The sequence below is a fragment of the Amblyraja radiata genome, chromosome 19 (genome assembly GCF_010909765.2).
Source record: "Amblyraja radiata isolate CabotCenter1 chromosome 19, sAmbRad1.1.pri, whole genome shotgun sequence".
In the NCBI taxonomy this organism is placed as follows: domain Eukaryota; kingdom Metazoa; phylum Chordata; class Chondrichthyes; order Rajiformes; family Rajidae; genus Amblyraja; species Amblyraja radiata.
In genome coordinates this window covers 36,767,947-36,787,834 of record NC_045974.1, presented here as the reverse complement: position 1 = coordinate 36,787,834, position 19,888 = coordinate 36,767,947, and the positions used below count along the sequence as shown (strand labels likewise).

The following is a 19,888-nucleotide window of genomic DNA, read 5'->3' as shown; positions in this document are numbered from 1 at the left end:
GTCAGAAACTTAGAAACAAAACTTGATGATCAACTCAATGCTGGGAAAGAAATTTGTGGAAAAATTGACTATGAGCTCGAATCGAGGAGGTGAATTCCTCTTTGAAAGGAGAAATTAACAGGAATTTTTGAAGTTTTTTCTAAAATACTTAAAATAAAATTGGATGCCGACACAGAATTGATTACTCTAGGTACGTTAGAAGCCTGTTCTGAGCTAACATTATTTCAAAGACGTTTCCTCAACTATGGCCTGATAATGGCAAAAAAACGAATACTTAAATTTTGGAAACACACATTAGTCCCTACTGTGAAGATGTGGATTACAAACATGTACGAGACACTACATTTGGAAAATATTAGGCTTGTCTTGGCAGAAAAACCGGATCATTTTTTCAATACATGGACACCCTTTACTGAATTCTTACAAGGATAGTATGGCGCAACACAAATTTGGATTTAAATCCGATTCTGGGTTGGGTGAGGTGGACGGGGTGGGACGAGGGGCAGGTATATCTACACTTTTTTCTTTTTTTTCTTTTTCCCTATTTGTTTTATTTCTCTTTTTTTTCTCTCTTATATCTTTATTCACTCTTTGGCCACTACTTTGGTAGTCTAGGGGTCTTATCTTTTCACTTTTTCCCTCTCTTGTTCTTTTCTCTCATTTTCAGGTTAAAATGTTAAAATTGAAGCTGTACAATAATTGTATAATTTTAATGCCGAATGTTTTATTCTTGTACAATTGCTTCCAATAAAAATAATTAAAACACACACACACACACACATGGTTTCGGTCGTGGGCCCTGTGGACAATCACATCGGCAACTGACCTGGTTGGTGACCATCTCCGAACTGCAGCAACAGCAACTTTGTCCGCCCCGAATCGTGGGGCTTCAATCGGCCCGTTCGCAGGGCTTTTCATCGCCTGGCACGGCTTAAAACCGGCCGCGGGATTTTCCATCGCCCGGCGGAGTCTTCAACAATGGGAGCCTCGATCGCCGTGATGCAGCAATGTGACCGCGGGGCGGTGGAAGATCCCACAGCCGATTTTAAGCCGCGCCAGGCGATGAAAGGCCCCGCGAAAGGGCTGATTCAAGCTCCGCTCTATGATCTTTGCTCCACAGGACGTCTCCCTCCTCCAATCACTGCACTCTATCCTCTGTCTCACCCCCCTACTTCCGCCTCTGACCTACAAATCCCTCCTCCAATCGCGCCAAATGGGTGTCAAATGGGATAGTCAAGGATGGAGTTAAAGGGAAAGGGAGTAAAGGGATAGTTATTGACCCCAGAAATAACAGGAAAGAAAGCTCACAAGGGGATAGGAGAGTATGGCCGCGTGTAGTAGGGATCAATGTGAATGGTGAGATGCGTAAGGAATTAAAAGTACTGTATTTGAATGTGCTAAGTATAAGAAGTAAAGTAGATGAGCTTCAGGCTCAGTCAGAGGTTGGTAGATATGACATTGAGGGGTTGGGTGAGGTGGATGGGGTGGGACGAGGGGCGGCGCTGGGAACGGCTGCGGCTCGCCTGCAGTCCGTTTGTCTTTTACATTTTTGTGTTGTTTTTTTTCGTTTCGTCTAGTTACGTTTTTGGTTTTTAGGTTGTGTTTATGTGGGGGGGGGTGAAACGGGGCTTGCTGTCTCTCCCTTTGGGGGAATACGACCTTTTTGTCGTATCCCCCTTCTCTGCCTCTGTCTACGCTGAGGCCTAATGGCGGAGCCGGCGACCTCGGGACTCTGGAGGCAGCTGACAGGACTCGCCCTGGGCTCGCTCCCGTGAGGGTGGCCCAGCCTGGGGCTGGAACTGCGCTCTCGTGAGAGCGGCCTGGCGAGGGGCTGAGAGACTCTCCCGTGAGGGGGTGTGGCCCGTCGGAGTGGCCCAGCCCGAGGGAGGAACGGTGCTCCCGTCGGAGTGGCCCAGCCCAAGGGAGAACGGCGCTCCCGTCGGAGTGGCCCAGCCCAAGGGTGGAATGGCGCTCCCGTCGGAGTGACCCAGCCCAAGGGAGAACGGTACTCACGTGAGGGCGATCCGGCTCGGGGCTGGAACGGTGCTCCGGTGGCTGGGACGGCGTTCTGGCGGCGGTGACCTGAGTCTGGGGTTCAGCCGCGGGCCAGCGGCTGCGTGTGCTGGACTGGAGGGCGGCAGCTTCGACCACCCCCGGGCCGTGGTGTTTGAACCGGCCCGTTTGCGGGGTTCGGTGAGCCGCGGGACTGTTTGTACCATCGCCCGGTGGGGAATCGCCTCAGCGCAGAGGGAGAAGAGGAGGGAAGAGACAGTAACCCTAAGATTTTTGCCTCCACCACAGTGAGGAGGTGCTTGGAGGATACACTGTGGTGGATGTTAATTTGTGTTTATTGTTGTTTATTATTGTATGATTGTATGTATGACTGCAGGCACGAAATTTCGTTCAGACCGTAAGGTCTGAATGACAATAAAGGTATTCAATTCAATTCAATTCAATTCAATCAATTAAAAATTCAATTCAATTTCCGAGACGTGGCTGCAGGAGAATCGGGTCAGGGAACTTAATATTCAGTGCTATACATCCTATAGAAAGGACAGGCAGGTGGGCAGAGGAGGGGGGTGGGGTTAGCTCTTCTGGTGAGGAATGGACTGACGAGGTAGAGTCACTGTGGTTGAGTTGAGGAATTGCAAAGGCAAGAAGACACTAATTGGTGTTATCTACAGACGCCCAAATAGTAGCCCGGGTGTAGGGTGTAAGTTGCAGCAGGAGTTAAAACTGGCATGTAACAAAGGTAATGCCACTATGGTGATGGAGGATTTCAATATGCAGGTAGACTGGGAAAATCAGGTTGGTTCAGGACCCCCAAGAAAGAGAGTTTGTAGAGTGCCTCCGAGATGGATTCTTAGAGCAGCTTGTAATGGAACCGACCAGAGAAAAGTCAATTCTGGATTTAGTGTTGTTCAATTAACCAGATATGATAAGAGGTAAAGGAACCGCTTGGAGGTAGTGATCATAATATGATTAGTTTTAATCTGCCATTTGAGAAGGAGAACGTTAAATCGGAAGTGGCAGGTAGGCAGCTGAATAAAGGGGATTTTGAAGGCATGAGGGAGGAGCTGGCCAAGGTAGACTGGAAAGGGATACTAGCAGGAATGACGGTGGAACAGCAATGGCAGGAATTTCTGGGCATAATCCGGAAGACACAGGATCATTTCATTCCAAAAAGGAAGAAAGATTCTAAGGGGAGTGGGAGGCAACAGTGGCTGACAAGAGAAGTTAGGGATAGAATAAAACTAAAAGAAAAGATGTATAACACAGCAAAGAGTAGCCGGAAGCCAGAGGATTGGGAAACTTTCATAGGACAATAGAAGGAAACAAAAACGGGCAATACGGGCTGAAAAGTACGAAGGGAAGCTGGCCAGGAATATAAAGAAGGACAGTTCCCAGAGGAAAAAAATGTTTAAAGTTCTTCGCAGACTAAATGCTCAGATTATCTTTGTTCAGGAAACTCGTGTAAGGTAAGATGACAATCAACGATTTTTCAAGTTTTGGAGAGGACAGCAGTTTCATTCAAATTCACAGGCTAAGGTGAAAGGAGTCTCTATTTTTATTGACTCCTCAATTACGTTTGTTCATAATGAAACAATTTCTGTTACATATGGCAGAATTTTGGTGATTACCGGTGTTCTTTATAAGCAAAAGGTTGCTATGGTGAATGTTTACGCACCAAATATTGATCACCCTGAGGTTTTTTTAAACAGTTAATTGCATCCTTTCCTAATTTAAATGAACACTTTTTAATAATGGGTGGAGATTACAACTGTCTGAAACCCTTGATTGACAGATCTACATCTGATCATGTGCTTCCAAATAAATCAGCTAGTTTTATTAATTGTTTTTTACTTGACTCTGGAATGTTAGGTTTGGAGATTCTTACACCCAAATGACAAAGAATTTTCTTTTTTCTCTCATGTATATCATATTTATTATAGGATTGACTACTTCATAATAGATTCTATAATAGATTATAATAGATCCTATAATAGGAGGAGGAGCCATCTTGGTGAACGGCTGCTAGCCAGCAGCCGTCCGTTTTAAATTCGTTTTTTTTTAAATCGTTTTTAGTGAGTCCTGTTTTTTGTTTGTTGGGGATATGGTCTTTTTAATGTGGGGGGTAGGTGTAAACTTTATTTCTAGGTCCCTACCTGATCGGTGTGGCAGCCTTTTCTCCGGGCTGCCCATCGACCCGTCCTCGTGGCCTACCAGCGGGCTTGCAGCGCCGTTTCCTGGCGGGGACCGCCCAGCACCTCGGCCTCGGCCGCGGCACAGCGTTGAAGCGCTGGAGCGGAGCGGAGTGGAGCGGGCGACGCCTTGCCTGGATCGCCGCGCTGGACCGCCGAGAGCAACATCTCCGGGCTACGGGTCTGTGGAGCGGAGAGGCGGCAGTGCGGCGAGGTGGCAGTGCGGAGAGGCGGCGCCGACTTTTTCATCGGGAGCCTGGGAGCTCCAAACCGGCGCGGCCTTGTCGGCTTCGGCAGCCGCGGGCTTCAACCAGGAAGCGGCCGTTCCAGGTGGCCCAGCCGCCGAAAGGGCTCTCCCGACGCCGGGGCAAGGCCACCCGGTGAGAACGGCCAGGGACATCGGGCCTCCGTAGAGGCAATTGCGGTGGCCTCAATAGGCCTGACTTTGGGGTGAACATGGGGTGGGGACTGGACATTGTGCCTTCCTCCACAGTGCTATCCACTGTGGAGGGATGATTTTTTTGTCCAATTTGTAGTCCTGTAGGTCTGTGTCCAAGATGGCTGCCGTGAAGAGAGAGTGGACGCTGGCGCGCTTTGGCTGCCACTGCTCTCTCTTCACACTGTGTTTTTGATTTTCTGTTTTTGGATTGAATTCTGTTTTTAATTTGTGTCTCTGTGATGTCTTTATTACTTGTTATATTCCGATTATATGTTATTCCGATTACTATGTAAGGTGTCCTTGAGATGTCTGAAAGGCGCCCATTAAATAAAATTTATTATTATTATTATTATTCTCGGCTAGTTTCATCGGTCACTGCATGTGAGTAAGATGCAATTGCTATTTCTGATCATGCACCATTGAAACTATCAATCAAACTACCTGATTCCAAGTTTAGTGCTAAACAATGGCGATTTGATGCTACTTTGCTTCAAGACTTAAATGTTATTAATTTTATTAAAGATCAGATTGCTTTTTGCTTCTTGACAAACTCTACTGAAGAAATATCCAATGGTGTAGTCCGGGATGCTTTTAAGGCATATATTCATGGACAATTTATTTCATACTCCGCGGGATTAAAAAACAAACTCAAAAAGAACTACGTACATTGGCTGACGAGAAATTGATAAAAAATATTCAAAAGCTCCTAGTTTAGAGCTCTTTAAGAATAGAGTTGAACTTCAATTGAGATATGATTTGTTATTAGTATCACGATTGAGAACCAGCTACTTAAAACCAAAAGTTAATTTTATAAACATGGCGAAAGATCTGGTAAATTACTCGATAATCAGTTGAAAGTGGTGACGGCCAAATGTCAGATTACTAAAGTGAGTAAACGGGATGGTACACTAACTGTAGGCCATGACGAAATTAATAAATCCTTTCAGGAATTTTATACCTCCCTATACCAATCAAAATTTCCTACTGATCCCAATATAATGCATGAGTTTTTAAAGAAACTGAACTTACCAAATTTACCATATAATGAGTGTCTGTTGTTAGATTAACCCATCACGGAAGAAGAAATACAGAAAACAATTATTTCAATGAATTTTGGTAAAGCTCCCGGTTTAGATGCGTTTACAGTTGAATTTTTAAAGTATTTTTCAAATTTATTGTCTCCCTGGCTTTGCAAGGTATTTAAAGAAGCCTTTTTAAGAAATAGATTACCACAATCTTTTAATGAAGCATCTATTTCTTTAATCCTTAAAAAAGATAAAGACCCTACTGAAGTGACATCATATAGACCTATATCACTGTTAAATGTAGATTTCAAAATTCTTTCCAAAATATTAGCTATGAGATTGGAAAATATTTAACCGCAAATTATCTCTGAAGATCAGACAGGTTTTATTAAAAATCGTTACTCATACCTTAACGTTAGGAAATTAATGAATATTGTATATACAGCGTCAAATAAAACCCCAGAATGTGTCATTTCATTTGAAGGCATTTGGTAGAGTAGTATGGGAATACTTATTCAATACACTTTAAAAATTTAAGATTGTTCCAAAATGTATTTCTAGGATCAAGCAGATATATCATATACCTCAGGCTTCTGTACTTACTAATAACCAGAGATACCCTTTGTTCAGGCTCTTTTGAGGTACTAGACAGGGCTGTCCCTTAAGTCCTTTAATATTTGATATTGCTTTGTAACCTTTGGCCACCGCTATTAGGGAATCCCCTAATATTTTTGGTATTGTCCGCGGGAATAAGACACGTAAGCTATCTCTTTATGCAGATGATCTGTTATTATTCATTCCTAACCCTGAGAAATCTATTTTCGGCAATAGTAGCATTACTTAATCAATTTAGTAGTTTTTCTGGTTATAAACTAAATCTTAGTAAGAGTGAGCTTTTTCCATTAAATAATCTAGTTTCGAATTATGGACAGTTTCCACTTAGATTGACTACCAAAAGTTTTACTTATCTAGGTATTAAGATCACCAAGAAACACAATGATTTATTTAAAGTTAATGTTATGCCTTTAATTGACCATATTAAGCAACAGTTTACTAAATGGTCACCAATGTCCTTATCTTTAATTTGCCGAATCAATGCTATTAAAATGTTCATTTTACATACATTTCTGTATTTATTTCAGACGATAACAATTTTTATTGCCAAATCTTGCTTTGATATTATAGATTCCAAAATGTCTTCATATATATGGCAGAAGATACCCAATGCCCAGGATGGATAAACCTTGAACGTGATTCCTTACAAGGGCTATCATTGGCCTCGGGACCTCGTTGCCTTTTACAATTACGAGATTGAATAAATATACGACTAACCCAATAATAAGCCATACATTTCGAATAAGGTTTCAATTTTGTACGTTTTTTGGACTAAATGATTTTATCTTATCGAGTCCTATCTTATCCAATTTTCTCTTCCAACCATCTAGTACTGATCAAGTCTTTTTGTTATGGAAGAGGAAGGGATTAGTAGCTTTTCATGATTTGTTTTTGGAGGGTTGTTTTATGTCTTTCGAACAACTGTCCAATAAATATAATTTACCTAATTCACACTTTTTTAGATATTTACAAATTAAGACATTTTTTTAAGACTACCCTTTTTTCCGCTACCACATCAAACTGAAAATTTGGGAAAAAATTTACATTTGAACCCTTATCAGAAAGGATTAATAATGACTATTTATGAGTTGATTTTGAAATTACAAATAGATATAATTGATAAAATTAAGAATGACTGGGAAATAGAACTCCAAATTTCTTTATCTATAGAGAAATGGGATAGGATTCTACAATTAGTCAATACCTCTTCAATGTGTGCAAGACACGCTCTGATACAATTCAAGGTGGTTCACATAGTTCATATGTCAAAAGATAAGTTAGCTCATTTCTATGGTCATATAAATTCTACCTGTGACAGATGTAACTCTGAAGTGGCCTCGCTGACCCATATGTTTTTGTCCTGCCCACTTTTGAAAAAATATTGGAAATAAATTTTTGATACTATTTCTGTAGTCTTAGGTATAGATTTACAACCTCATCCTATTACTGCAGTTTTTGGGCTACCAATGTTAGATTTTATTCATTTGTTCTGCACCGCCCATCGGTTGATTGCTTTTACCACACTAATCGCCAGAAGATCTATTTTATTTAAATGGAAAGACTCCAACCCTCCGACAACACTCCAGTGGTACTCTGAAACTATATCATGTTTAAATTTAGAGAAAAAAAAATCAGGAGTGACATTGTTGAACCCTTGGTTAAATTTGATAAGACTTGGGGAAAATGTATTCAACACTTTCACACAACATAAATTGCTCATTCTCTAACTGTTATAAAAACTATTTTACCTCTATACAGTGGAACAGACTTGACGACAAACAGACTTAAATTGTTGAAATTCTCAGTTCAGATTCTGTTTTTATTTTATTTTTTTTCCTTTATTTTTATCTTTAGTTTAGGGGGATTTTGTTTCTTCCTTTTTCTATCTTTTTTTGTCTTTTTAAAACCCTTCTTCAGACTGATGGGGGTGGGGGGGAGAAGGAAGGAAAAAGGGAGAAGGAGGAGCCCGAGGGCGGGGGGATGGGAGGTGACAGCTCGAGGGTTAAGGAAGGGGAGGAGACAGCAAGGGCTAGCAAAACTTGGAGAATTCAACGTTCATGCCATCAGCACGCAAGCAACCCTGGCAGAATATGAGGTGCTGTTCCTCCAATTTCCGGTGTTGCTCACTCTGGCAATGGAGGAGACGCAGGACAGAGAGGTCGGATTGGGAATGGGAGGGGGAGTTGAAGTGCTGAGCCACTGGGAGTTCAGGTAGGTTATTGCGGACTGAGCGGAGGTGTTCGGCGAAACGATCGCCCAGCCTCCGCTTAGTCTCACCGATGTAAATCAGCTGACATCTAGAGCAGCGGATGCAGTAGATGAGGTTGCAGGAGATACAGGTGAACCTTTGTCGCACCTGGAATGACTGCTTGGGTCCTTGAATGGAGTCGAGGGGGGAGGTGAAGGGACAGGTGTTGCATTTCTTGCGGTTGCAACGGAAAGTGCCCAGGGAGGGGGTGGTACGGGAATGAAGGGAAGAATTGACAAGGGAGTTGCGGAGGGAGCGGTCTTTGCGGAAGGCAGGCATAGGGGGAGATGGGAAGATGTGGCGAGTGGTGGGGTCACGTTGGAGGTGGCGGAAATGGCGGAGGATTATTTGTTGTATTTGCCGGCTGGTGGGGTGAAAGGTGAGGACTAGGGGGACTCTGCCCTTGTTGTGAGTGCGGGGATGGGGAGAGAGAGCAGTGTTGCGGGGTATGGATGAGACCCTGGTGCGAGCCTCATCTATGGTGGCGGAGGGGAATCCCCGTTCCCTGAAGAACGAGGACATTTCCGATGCCCTGGTGTGGAACGTCTCATCCTGGGAGCAGATGCGGCGTATGCGGAGGAATTGGGAGTAGGGGATGGAGTCTTTACAAGGGGCAGGGTGGGAAGACGTGTAGTCCAGATAGCCATGTGAGTCAGTTGGTTTGTCACCTGTCAGTCAGTCAGTCACCTGAACCCCCGGTGGCTCAGCACTTCAATTCCCCCTCCCATTCCCAATCTGACCTCTCTGTCCTGGGTCTCCTCCATTGCCAGAGTGAGCAACACCGGAAATTGGAGGAACAGCACCTCATATTCCGCCTGGGTTGCTTGCGTCCTGATGGCATGAACGTTGAATTCTCCCTGTTTTGCTAGCCCTTGCTGTCTCATCCCCTTCCTTAACCCTCGAGGTGTCTCCTCCCATCCCCCCCGCCCTCGGGCTCCTCCTCCTCCCTTTTCCCTTCCTTCTCCCCCCCACCCCCCATCAGTCTGAAGAAGGGTTTCGGCCCGAAACGTCGCCTATTTCCTTCGCTCCATAGATGCTGCTGCACCCGCTGAGTTTCTCCAGCATTTTTGTGTACCTTTGAACTCTTTCTGCTTCCTGGTTTGATAGACATCCTCTTCAGCAGTAGTGGGTAGTCAAATATCAGGCCCTCACAAAATGCTGGAATGACTGACCCCACCGAGTTACTCCAGGACTTTGTGTAAACCAGCATCTCCAGTCCCTTGTGCATGCATCAGACATGTACCATTGGCAGCAACAGCAATGATTTTCTGATGAAGGCTGTATCTTGGTTATTGTATGGATGCAAATAATATGCAAGGAAGAGACTTATGACACTCAATTATATTCCTTATGCATTACGACACTCATAGCTATACTTATTGGGCCCATGCCAGCTCCCAAGAGAACTTTCCCAAACCTCCCTCTTAGTTACCCATTGCCCTGCATTTTATTCTTTGCCATAGCTATCAACCCCACTGTAATTCTGTTGGTACTGTAACAACACCAAGGGGTCATTTACAGTAACCAATGACTCTACCACCACGTGGGAGGAATCCTACGTGGTCTCAGAAAATGCGTGCTAAGCATGCTTTGACAGGGAGAAAGCCTTCCCGGGGCCCCCACAGCCCCCGATGGTATTAGAATCTGTCATCGAGGCTGATATCAAAAGATCCTTCAGAATGGTGGACCCTTGGAAAGCGTCTTGACATGATGATAGTCGTGTTCTTAAAACCTCTGCAGACCACCTGGCTGAAGTATTTGCAGATATCTTCAACTTCTCATTACGGAGGTCTGACGTTCCCAACTGCTTTAAAAGGACATCTATAATAACAGTGCCCAAGAAGAGTAAGGTGACATGCCGCAATGATTACCAAACGGTGGCATTAATATCTGTGGTGATAAAGTGTTGACATTTTGTTTATGGCGCATATCAACTGAGATCTCATCAAGAACCTGGACCCACTAGAAATTGCCTGATAGGTCAAGGGAAAATCTCCCTTCTGCATTGGACCAATTGGACAATAAAAACAGACATCAGGCTGTTCATAGACTACATCTCGGTGTTTAACACAATCATCCCTTCCAAACTCATTACCAAGCTCACGGAATTGGGATCACTCTGCAATTGGATCCTTGACTTCTTCATCAACAGACCACAATCTGTATGAATTAGCAGCAACACTTCCTCCTTGAGAAACCATCAGCACAGGAGCACCTCAAGGCTGCTTGCTCAGCCCCCCTGCTCAACTATACTCTTGACTGTGTAGCCGGACAGTCCCAACTCCATCTTTAAATTGGATGAATTACAGATGACGATTAGTCAGAGTATAAGAGGGAGACCGATCGACTGACCGAACGGTGCCAAAACAACATTGCTCTCAACATCAGTAAAACCATGGAACTGCTTATTAACTGTGGAAGAGGGAGATTGAGGATCTTCAAACCCACCTTCATCAGTGGTGGGGAGAATCAAAAACTTCAAACTCCTGGGCATGCATATCTCTGAAGATCTGTCCGGGACCTAGTACATTGATGCAATTATAAAGAAAGACCATCAACACCTCAACTTCCCAAGAAGATCGAGGAGAGAGGATTCTCTTGAACTTCTGCAAGTGTAGGAAACATATTGACTGGTTGCATCACATCCTGTTTCGTTAACTCAAACGCCCAGGAACAAAGTAGATTGCAAAAAATGGTGGACACTGTCTGGTCCATCAATGGTACTGACATCCCCACTGTTGAAGGGATCTACTGGAGTCACTGCCTCAAAAAGGCAGCCAGCATCATCAGAGACCTACATCACTCATTTCACACTTGCCAGGAGGAAGGTAGTATAGGAGGCTGAAAACTGTAACGTCTAGGTTCAGGAGCAAATTCTTTCCTACAACCATCAGGCTATTAAACAATACAACCTCCAAATAAGCTCAGAACCAAAGATTATAGAGCAGAGCAAGATAGACCACTCCTCCGAAATCCAATTGGCTGACGTGTAGTACGTAACGGTACGTCACAGCCGCCATTTGTTTATGCCAAACGCGGCATCTTTGGTAGCGGGGACGGACTCCACAGTTATCAAATCTGCTCTTATATCAGGTCGCAGGGAAAAGCAAATATACTAGAGGCTCCTCTAGTATATCTAGTTGGGGGAAGAGGATGTTTCCTGCACTCCTGAGTTGATCCAGGACTGATTCTCGGTCCCCCCGATACCAGATGAAGACGGGCGGCGGGAGAGCCTCAAGCGTCTGCCCGCGGTCGGCGCTCCCGAGGCAGCGGGCAATGCTCTAGTATCTTTGGTGTAATCCGTTCCAAAGATTGATCCGCTCTATCATCTTTGGTGTAATCAGTATTGTAGGGAAAAGTGTGTTATATATAATGAAATAATTTGAAATAATTTAATTGCCACACAACCAAGGTCGGTGGTATTTGGGTTGCCAGCAGCGGTACAATAATAAAGAACACAACCACAATAAAAATTTTACACAAACATCCACCACAGCATTCATCACTGTGGTGGAAGGCACAGAGCTTGGCCAGTCCTCCTCCATTTTCCCCCGTGGTCGGGACCACCACCCTCCACAGCCGTTGCTGCGGGCGTCCAGATGGTAAGGGACAAAGTCAAATTCAACGTGAGTCCAGGATCGGCTCTTCCCAACCAGAGACCGCGGCTTCAGGCTGGTGTAGGCCGCAGGCCGGCGGTCAAAGTTTTAAAGTACCTGCCGTGCCGCAGCCGGAAGCACCGCAGTCTGCAGGGCCGGCGGTCGAAGCTCCCCTCCTGGGGTGATGTTAAGTCCATGCCGCACCCGCGGTAGAAGTTGGCCGCGGGCCGGCGGTGGAAGCTTCTTCTTCCCCCGGGTCCTCCACGTGAGATCCCGGGCTGTAGACGCCGCACCAGCTGGAGTTCTGCAGACTGCTGCTTCGGGCTGCCGGCTGCCGCGGGCCAGCGTAACGGAGCGCTCCCCTCCAGCGAGGTCTCACCCGCTCCGCGCCGAGAGTCCACGCTGTGCCCGCCGCTGAAGCTCCGGGCGCGTCTCCGGGAAAGTCGGCGCCGATCCTTGCTGTTAGGCCACGGGGGAGGCGACCTGAAAAAGTCGCCTCTCCATGGAAGAGGCGGCCGAAACGGTTTCCCCCTTACCCCCCCCCCACACCACCCCCCACACAAGACACACAAAGAAACATTAAAAACACACTTTTAAACATACTAAAAAAATTTAAAAAGTTGAAAAAAGACGGACGCGCTGCCGACAGGCTGCTGCCAGTGCAGTGCCCCCTACCGAACATATAATCAATCACTTCATATATTTAGTTAATATTATAGTAAATTGCAACTCAATAAAATGGCGTGTCATACTACGCTTTTTTCGCAGAGTGGCGCATCTTGCTCTGCTCTATAATCTTTGCTCAGAACTACACAGACTAGTGGGCAGTTTTTATCTTTGCACTGTAGCGGCACCTGCTGGTGCCCGCAGGTAATCGAACGGGTGCCTCAGACATGTGACTCTGGGGAAGGTTTGTTTTTCGCGCGCTTTCTGGGCGATGCCCCTTCAGTCGTTCTGGACCAAAGATTATAGAGGCTCTGCTATAAGATCTTTGTTCTGGACCACCGTTGTGGCTAAATGTGTGTATTGGCTGTGTTGAGTCACTTCGTTGATTTCATCGTTTTGTTAATAAAACTCGTTTGGAAAATCGACTCTTGTCTCATCCGCCAAAGCACTATTATATATATATAAATATATATATATACTGAACTCTTGTTGTTCATGATGGTGTTTGCAGAGTGTTATTTTAGTGTCCTGCTGCAAGTGAGAATTTCATTGCTCCATTTCAGGACATATGACAATTAGACACTCTTCACCCTGGACTCTTGAGAACATCCAAACTCTAAACGCGGACCCGTTGGGCAAGGCCTCCAATTGCCGGGCCGGTCCAACTACTATTATCAGTGGAAAGACTAACAATTGCAAATTAAAAAGCTCCTGCACTTGAAAAATACACTTCAACAGTAAACTAAATGTAAGTTAAGTATCAGTATTTTACCGAACCGCCCGACCACAGAAGAGGCGTTGACAGAGTTGGCACCGAGGGAAACATTTATCATGTCGTTGAGGTCGAGGAACTGCAAGTCCTCCTCGGGTTCCTGGTTCTCCTCGCTGTCCGAATCTGCCTCCGACTCTTTGTCTTTTCGTGGTTCGATGTAACCCTCAACGATGATACATGAGCGAGTTTGAGCAGCCATGACTCGCCGCTGCTAGTGAACTCAACTCTGGCGCCAGCACAGGTACTAGTATCGTTGGGTGCCAGCTAACGTAGGATCTCGAACTGACTCTGACGTAGCCAGAGCATAGAGCCACTCACTCCTCTGCAGCTTCAGCTTCCTTCCACTCTCTTCCAATGTTGCTCCACCTCCCGTCCCGCCTCATTCGCATCACGGACACAGGAAATATCGTTTTATTTTGTAAATCACAATTGTTGGCATTTCACTGGTTGTACAGACTACCGCGGCAGCCTGAAAACGAGTCTTTCTTGGAAATTATGCGAACATCAAATAAGATCTGAACTACATACTGTAGATTATTATTGTTATTATTGCACTACTATTTTTTTAATGTGTGCGTTCACACTGTATATAAGAATGGGTAATGTTTTTGATCGAAATCCTTCTTCAGACTGAGCGTAAGGGGAGACGGAGTAACAGAGATAATGAAGTGTTAGAGGGGTGTCAGCTGCCCAAGCGAAATATGAGGTGCGGCTCCTCCAATCTGCGCGGGTACTCACTACGATAATGGAGGAGGCCCAGGACAGAAAAGTCATTGTGGGAATGGGGAAGGTGTTTGGCAACCGCGACATCAGGCGAACTGTTCGGAGGTGTTCGGCAAACCTACTCTGTCTGCACGTGATTCATATCCCTTAATATCTGTACCTATCTAAAAGCCCCTTACATATCATTATGTATCTGCTTTCACCACCAACCTTTAGCAGTATGTTCCAGGCACTCACCACTCTCTGTAAAAAAAACTTGCCCTGCACATTTCCTTTAAACTTTGCTCCTCTACCTTAAAGCTATAACCTCTGTGACATTTCCACCCTGATAAAAAGGTTCTGTGTGCACCAGATTTAGGACACTTGCAAGTATCCAGAGGCAGAGAATTTCACACTCACAATTCTCTGTGTGAAAAACTCTCTGGGTTTATAAAGTTATGATAAGCATAGATAGATAGTTTCCCCCAAGGCAGGGAAGTCTAAAACAAGAGGCAATAGGGTTAAGGTGAGAGGAGAGCAATATAAAGGAAATTTGCGTGTTATTTTCATGCAGAGTGTTGGTTATCTGGAATGAGCTGCCAAAGGAAGTGGCAGATACAGTCACAACATTTTAAAGGCATTTGGTATAGGAAAGGCACTAATACAGGTACATTCAATTTGCATAAATGGGCATCATGTTTGATATGGATTAAGATGGGCTGAAAGGGTCAGTTTCTGTGTTGTATGTTTTATGAACCCTCCTCTATGCCCCAATCTGATAGCAGCTCTCTAAGATTGCTGTACAGGTAAGGCTACATTTTACCTTGCACACTCATGACCTGGTTTATCTAGAAAATGTATTAACTTGTTGTATCTTTATTTGTTGTTTCGTTGGATTTAATGTGCCTGTAAAACTGCAGCAAGTAAGATTTTCATTATCTTGGTGCATGTGGCCATTGAACATTCTTCAGTTGGGTTCAGCCGACTGGGTCCAACCTTGGCATTCAACAACTACGTAAAAAATAAAACATAAGTTTAAAAAATCCCCTTTCTTTGTCCTTTGAACCTATTTTCTTGCTTTTAGGGACAGCCCTTGTACTAAACCAGATCTTCTTATGCGGTCGACTTTGCTCTGGTACACTTGCACAGAGAGGACTTGCCTGCTTGTTGGCACAAGGAACTGCAGATTCTGGTTTACATGTAAAAGACAAAGTGTGCTGGCGCAACTCAGATGTGGGTCAGGCAGCATCTGTGGAGGACATGGACAGACAACATCTGTGGAGGACATGGACGGGGGTTGCTGGTTTAGGCTGGTCATGGGGGGTTACGCGGAAGTGGAGGAAGGAGCCGGACATGGATCCGTACCGTCGCTTCCTCCATCGAATATGACTTCAACTACGGCACCAGCGTGGACATCCGCTTGGGTAAGAGCAGAGGCGGGGGCGCCGGGGCCCGATGGCGTCGTCTCGGTTCATTGTAAAGGGAAGGGCCGAGGCGGCGGTGGAGCTGGAGCCCGGGGACAAGGGCTGGGGCTCAACCCGGCCCCAGCCGTCAACCCGGGGACATTTCTCAAAACATCAGAGATTCTCAAGTCTGAAGAAGGGTCTCGACCCGAAACGTCACCTATTCCTTTTCTCCAGAGATGCTCTCTGACCCGCTGAGTTCCTCCAGCTTTTTGGGTCTATCTTTCTCTAAGCATTCTGGCCGACGTGGTGATAAATTAATCTGTCATCTGGAGAAAGTGGGAATGATATGGAAAAGTTTAACTCGCCAATTATAAACAGAAAGTGAAACCACCCGATAGTTCTGTCATTGCTAATATGCACCACTCAGTTCTCCTTTTACAATTTCTGATTTACCTCTCCTTGCCTTTTTATTTTCACTTAATGTGAGATTTGATGTTACCATTCACACTGCAGCAAGTAAAGTTAATTCAGTAAGCGAGTTCAGTATTCCGAAAATGCAAGGAATCATGGCATTTGTCGAAGGTCATTTGAGGGGGAAAAAAAGCAAACGGGAGTGCCAGGAGAGCGGGGTGCAACAGTGAGAGGTAGAGGGGGCAGATGCCAGGGGGAGAGACTGGACCGGCTGAGCGACGGTGAGAGGTGGGGGGAGAGAAGGGGGAGGGGGGATAGACGTGCGTGTTTGTGTTTTGCTCACAGATGTGTTTAGTATCATCTTCCGCGGGGAGTGCCGGGGTTTGCACATTTTGTTGCAGAGGCGGGCAATGTCCCCCAGTCCCCCTCTCCAGTCCGGGGTGGGGGATGGGGGGGGGGGAGAAGGGGGAATTGTCCCAGCGCCGGGGAATTCTTGCGGAAACGGGGTGTCCGGGATCTGCCGTGAAGCCGCGATGGCGAGTTTCTCTCTCCCCGCCGCCTCGCCTTTACCCACAGACAGGCGTTGCTGTGTAGGATGGTTTACAGCAGAGGTAGACACAACGTGCTGGAATAACTCAGCGGGACAGGCAGCATATTTGGAGAAAAGGAATAGGTGACGTTTCAGGTCGAGACCCTTCTCCAGAGATGTTGCCTGACCCGCTGAGTTACTGCAGCATTTTGCGTGTATCCCCGTTGATGACTGGTGCTCGGCTTTCGGCACCGAGGGGGTTAACTGACGGTCACTGAATAAAGCGAGAGATGTAGCTGACAGTCCCCGGCCGATCGGGGAACGGGTTCCTCGGGAGTTGGAGCAGAGTTGAGCTGGAGTTAGCGCTTCTTCTCCGCGCTAGCTGTAAGCCTGGGGCCGCCACTGCTCCGGGCCGGTGTCCCGTCAGTCCAGGGTCACCCCAGACATCTCCGGCCGCCCCGGACAGGGATGGGACACTCGGCAGGGGGCGGGGACAGTAGTGAGACTCACAAATCTGCCTCCTGTGGTTATGCAGCAGAGGGGTGTGTGGTTCACCCCTGTATAATAACCCTGTATGACCCGGGAGGACAGCCTGAGTGAGAATGGAACCCAAACACCTAGGCTGAAGGGGACCGGACCGTGGTTCATTAGATTGTCACTGCTGAGATTTCTGATGGACCAGTGGAGAAGGGAGAACTCGTGTCGCTAACTCCAGTAGCAATTCAACAGCACTTGTAGCGCCAGAGACCCGGTTCGATCCCGACTACGGATGAAACGCAGGTCTGTATACATGCAGCAGCTCATATGCCGAGGGTGTTTATCTCGAGTGACCTATGACCAGTCGGAATACCGAACTCGCTTAATCCTAATCAACTATCAGAGAAAGTTCGCATGTTCTCACGCGGCATTAATCATTAACTAAAATAATATCAAATTTAATTTGAAAGTATATTTTGTATTACTTGCTAATCTACTGTCTTGTCCCGATTCTAGTCCTGCCTTGGTGTTGGTAACGGTTTAGGATCTCTAGGTCTCATAATTGCTCTGGCAATCTACAGACATCAGCATCCTCTTAATTTGTATCTTCTGTTCGGGTTTGTAAGTACTCGACTAAATCATTTTATTGAGGTTACATAAAGACTTTTTAACTTTATAAGGACTGTTGATAAGGACTTTTTTCATTAGAAGTGTGGTTCAGTACAAAAAACATATTTTTATGAATATTTTGTTTCTGTAGCCACTTAGTGCGAGAGCGAGAGCGAGAGCGAGAGAGAGAGAGAGACACACACTAAAAGGCGAGGGCCAGGGAAAGCGGGGGAGCACTGTCTGAAATTCAGACGATGCAAAGCCAAGGTGATAGCCGCGATGAACAGGAAGGTTAAAGATGGCTGACCCAGTGTACGGTAAATCTTTTAAAGGAGGTGGGGGGAGAAGGAGTGGAGACATTAACACATTTTTAAAACACACTAAAAAGAACAAAAAAAACAGACACCGTTGGCGAGGCTGCCATCGTGCGGCGCCCAATGTATTCAATTATTGTGAGAATATATTAGTTGATAATGGACCAACTTTGAATGTTTTTAATTAATATCTCCATATTTCACAGGTAACACTATATATAAAGATTCAGACATTCAGGATTTTGGATTCAGTGTTTCAGATGGCCTGCTGGAGAAAGGTGTGTATGTCAACAACATTCGACCAAATGGACCAGCTGCCCTTGGTGGTGTTCAGCCTTATGAGATGTTATTACAGGTACAGGGAGATCAACACTTGTATATTTATTCTTGCATCAAAGATCACTACAAACCCAGTAGCATATTTCCTGGAAGTAGACTCCAATCGGATTGATGGCTATTTTGTTTCCTTGTGACAGGTAAATCATATTCGTACCAGAGATTTTGACTGCTGCCTGGTAGTGCCACTAATTGCAGATTCAGGCAATAAACTTGAATTGGTCATCAGCAGAAACCCATTAGCCTTCCAGGAGGTGCTCTCTGAAGATCAGACGTTACAACCAGAAGAATGGAATGAGCAGAATGAAGCTCATACTTATAGGCAACAGAAAGGAAGGCTTGGTAGTACAGAGATCCAAGAAAATACCAACACATTGTAGTGCCAGCTATTCAATCCAATTGACAGGCGTTTTGTTCCCCAATGGTGCTAACTCATTTTGAACAATGTTCATTCATGGAAAAACCCTCCTTATCAACTATTTGCATTTTTCACAGATACCACGTGCACACATTTCATGAATGAATGGAAACTTGTTCCCTTCTCATATTGCAAATGACAAAAGGTTAACAGGTTTGACAAATATTAAGCCAGTCTATGCAGGGCACAGCCATGAAACAAAAACTCATTGCCAAGAGTGTTTTAACCTCCCCATGGTGCTTACGGTCCAAATTCTAATTTTTTAAATGATGAACTACGATGCTGCCAGCTGGTTCCTGGGCAATAAAAAAATTAGCATGTTTGAAAATACAGATTGACCATTTAAAAATCATATACAGAAACAACTGTAAAATTTAGTAAAATACCACCCCAATCCAAACACCACAGGTGACCTTCTCTGTGCTGGGAATTTACAACCTCACCTTTTGCCATGAAGATTCTGATATTGCCATAGAGATTGTAACTGATGAGATGTATCTGCCATGTGGATTACTTAGTCTTAAATCCCATTCCATTTACACACATCAACCTGAACCTGCTCCTTTGTGTATTCCGTCTTCATATTTTATAGCCCATTATTGGGTTTGGTAACTAGTTAAGGAACGCATTTGTATTTGTAAATGATTGACTTTATAAATCAGTATAACTGAAATTTGAATTTTACTTTGATGTGTATGAACTTAAGGCTGGTTAAATATCTTAGTATTATTGTTGCTTGTGCCTCACTCCTAATAATGGATTGAAACATAGGGGTGGTAGATTCTAACATTCTGACAATAGTGGAGTGACTAACAGAAAAAAAGATATTAGTGTCTGCAGTAAAACTCCAATAATCCACTTGCTACCCAGCCTTTCGGAAAATTCATTTGTTTGGCAACTATCTAACCAGATGATGTTTGTCTCATTCCTTATGGTCTCACTAGAGCCCCGGTTTGTATAATCCCTTTAAGCTCACCCAAATTCTGTTTACCACACTCCTTTTAAACATTCCAGGCTCACTGAGATGATATTGTGTAACATCTTTAAAAACAAAGGAACTGCAGGTGCTGGTTTGCAACATAAGACAAAGTGCTGGAGTAACTGAGCTGGTCAGGGAGCATCT

The 19,888-nt window shown here is 45.0% G+C and overlaps 2 protein-coding genes across 3 annotated transcripts in view; one reads left to right on the top strand and one right to left on the bottom strand.

Annotated features, from left to right (window-relative positions):
* The window catches only part of LOC116984141 (DNA helicase B-like), a 73,239-nt gene extending 59,319 nt beyond the window's left edge, over positions 1-13,920 (bottom strand). Inside the window, exon 1 of the mRNA XM_033038262.1 lies at positions 13,564-13,920. Coding sequence (XP_032894153.1) covers positions 13,564-13,762 — 199 coding nt within the window. The 5' untranslated portion in view covers positions 13,763-13,920. The remainder of the gene's footprint in view (positions 1-13,563) is intronic.
* Positions 1-19,888, top strand: part of grip1 (glutamate receptor interacting protein 1) — a 596,334-nt gene that overhangs the window by 509,265 nt on the left and 67,181 nt on the right. The window lies entirely within an intron of this gene.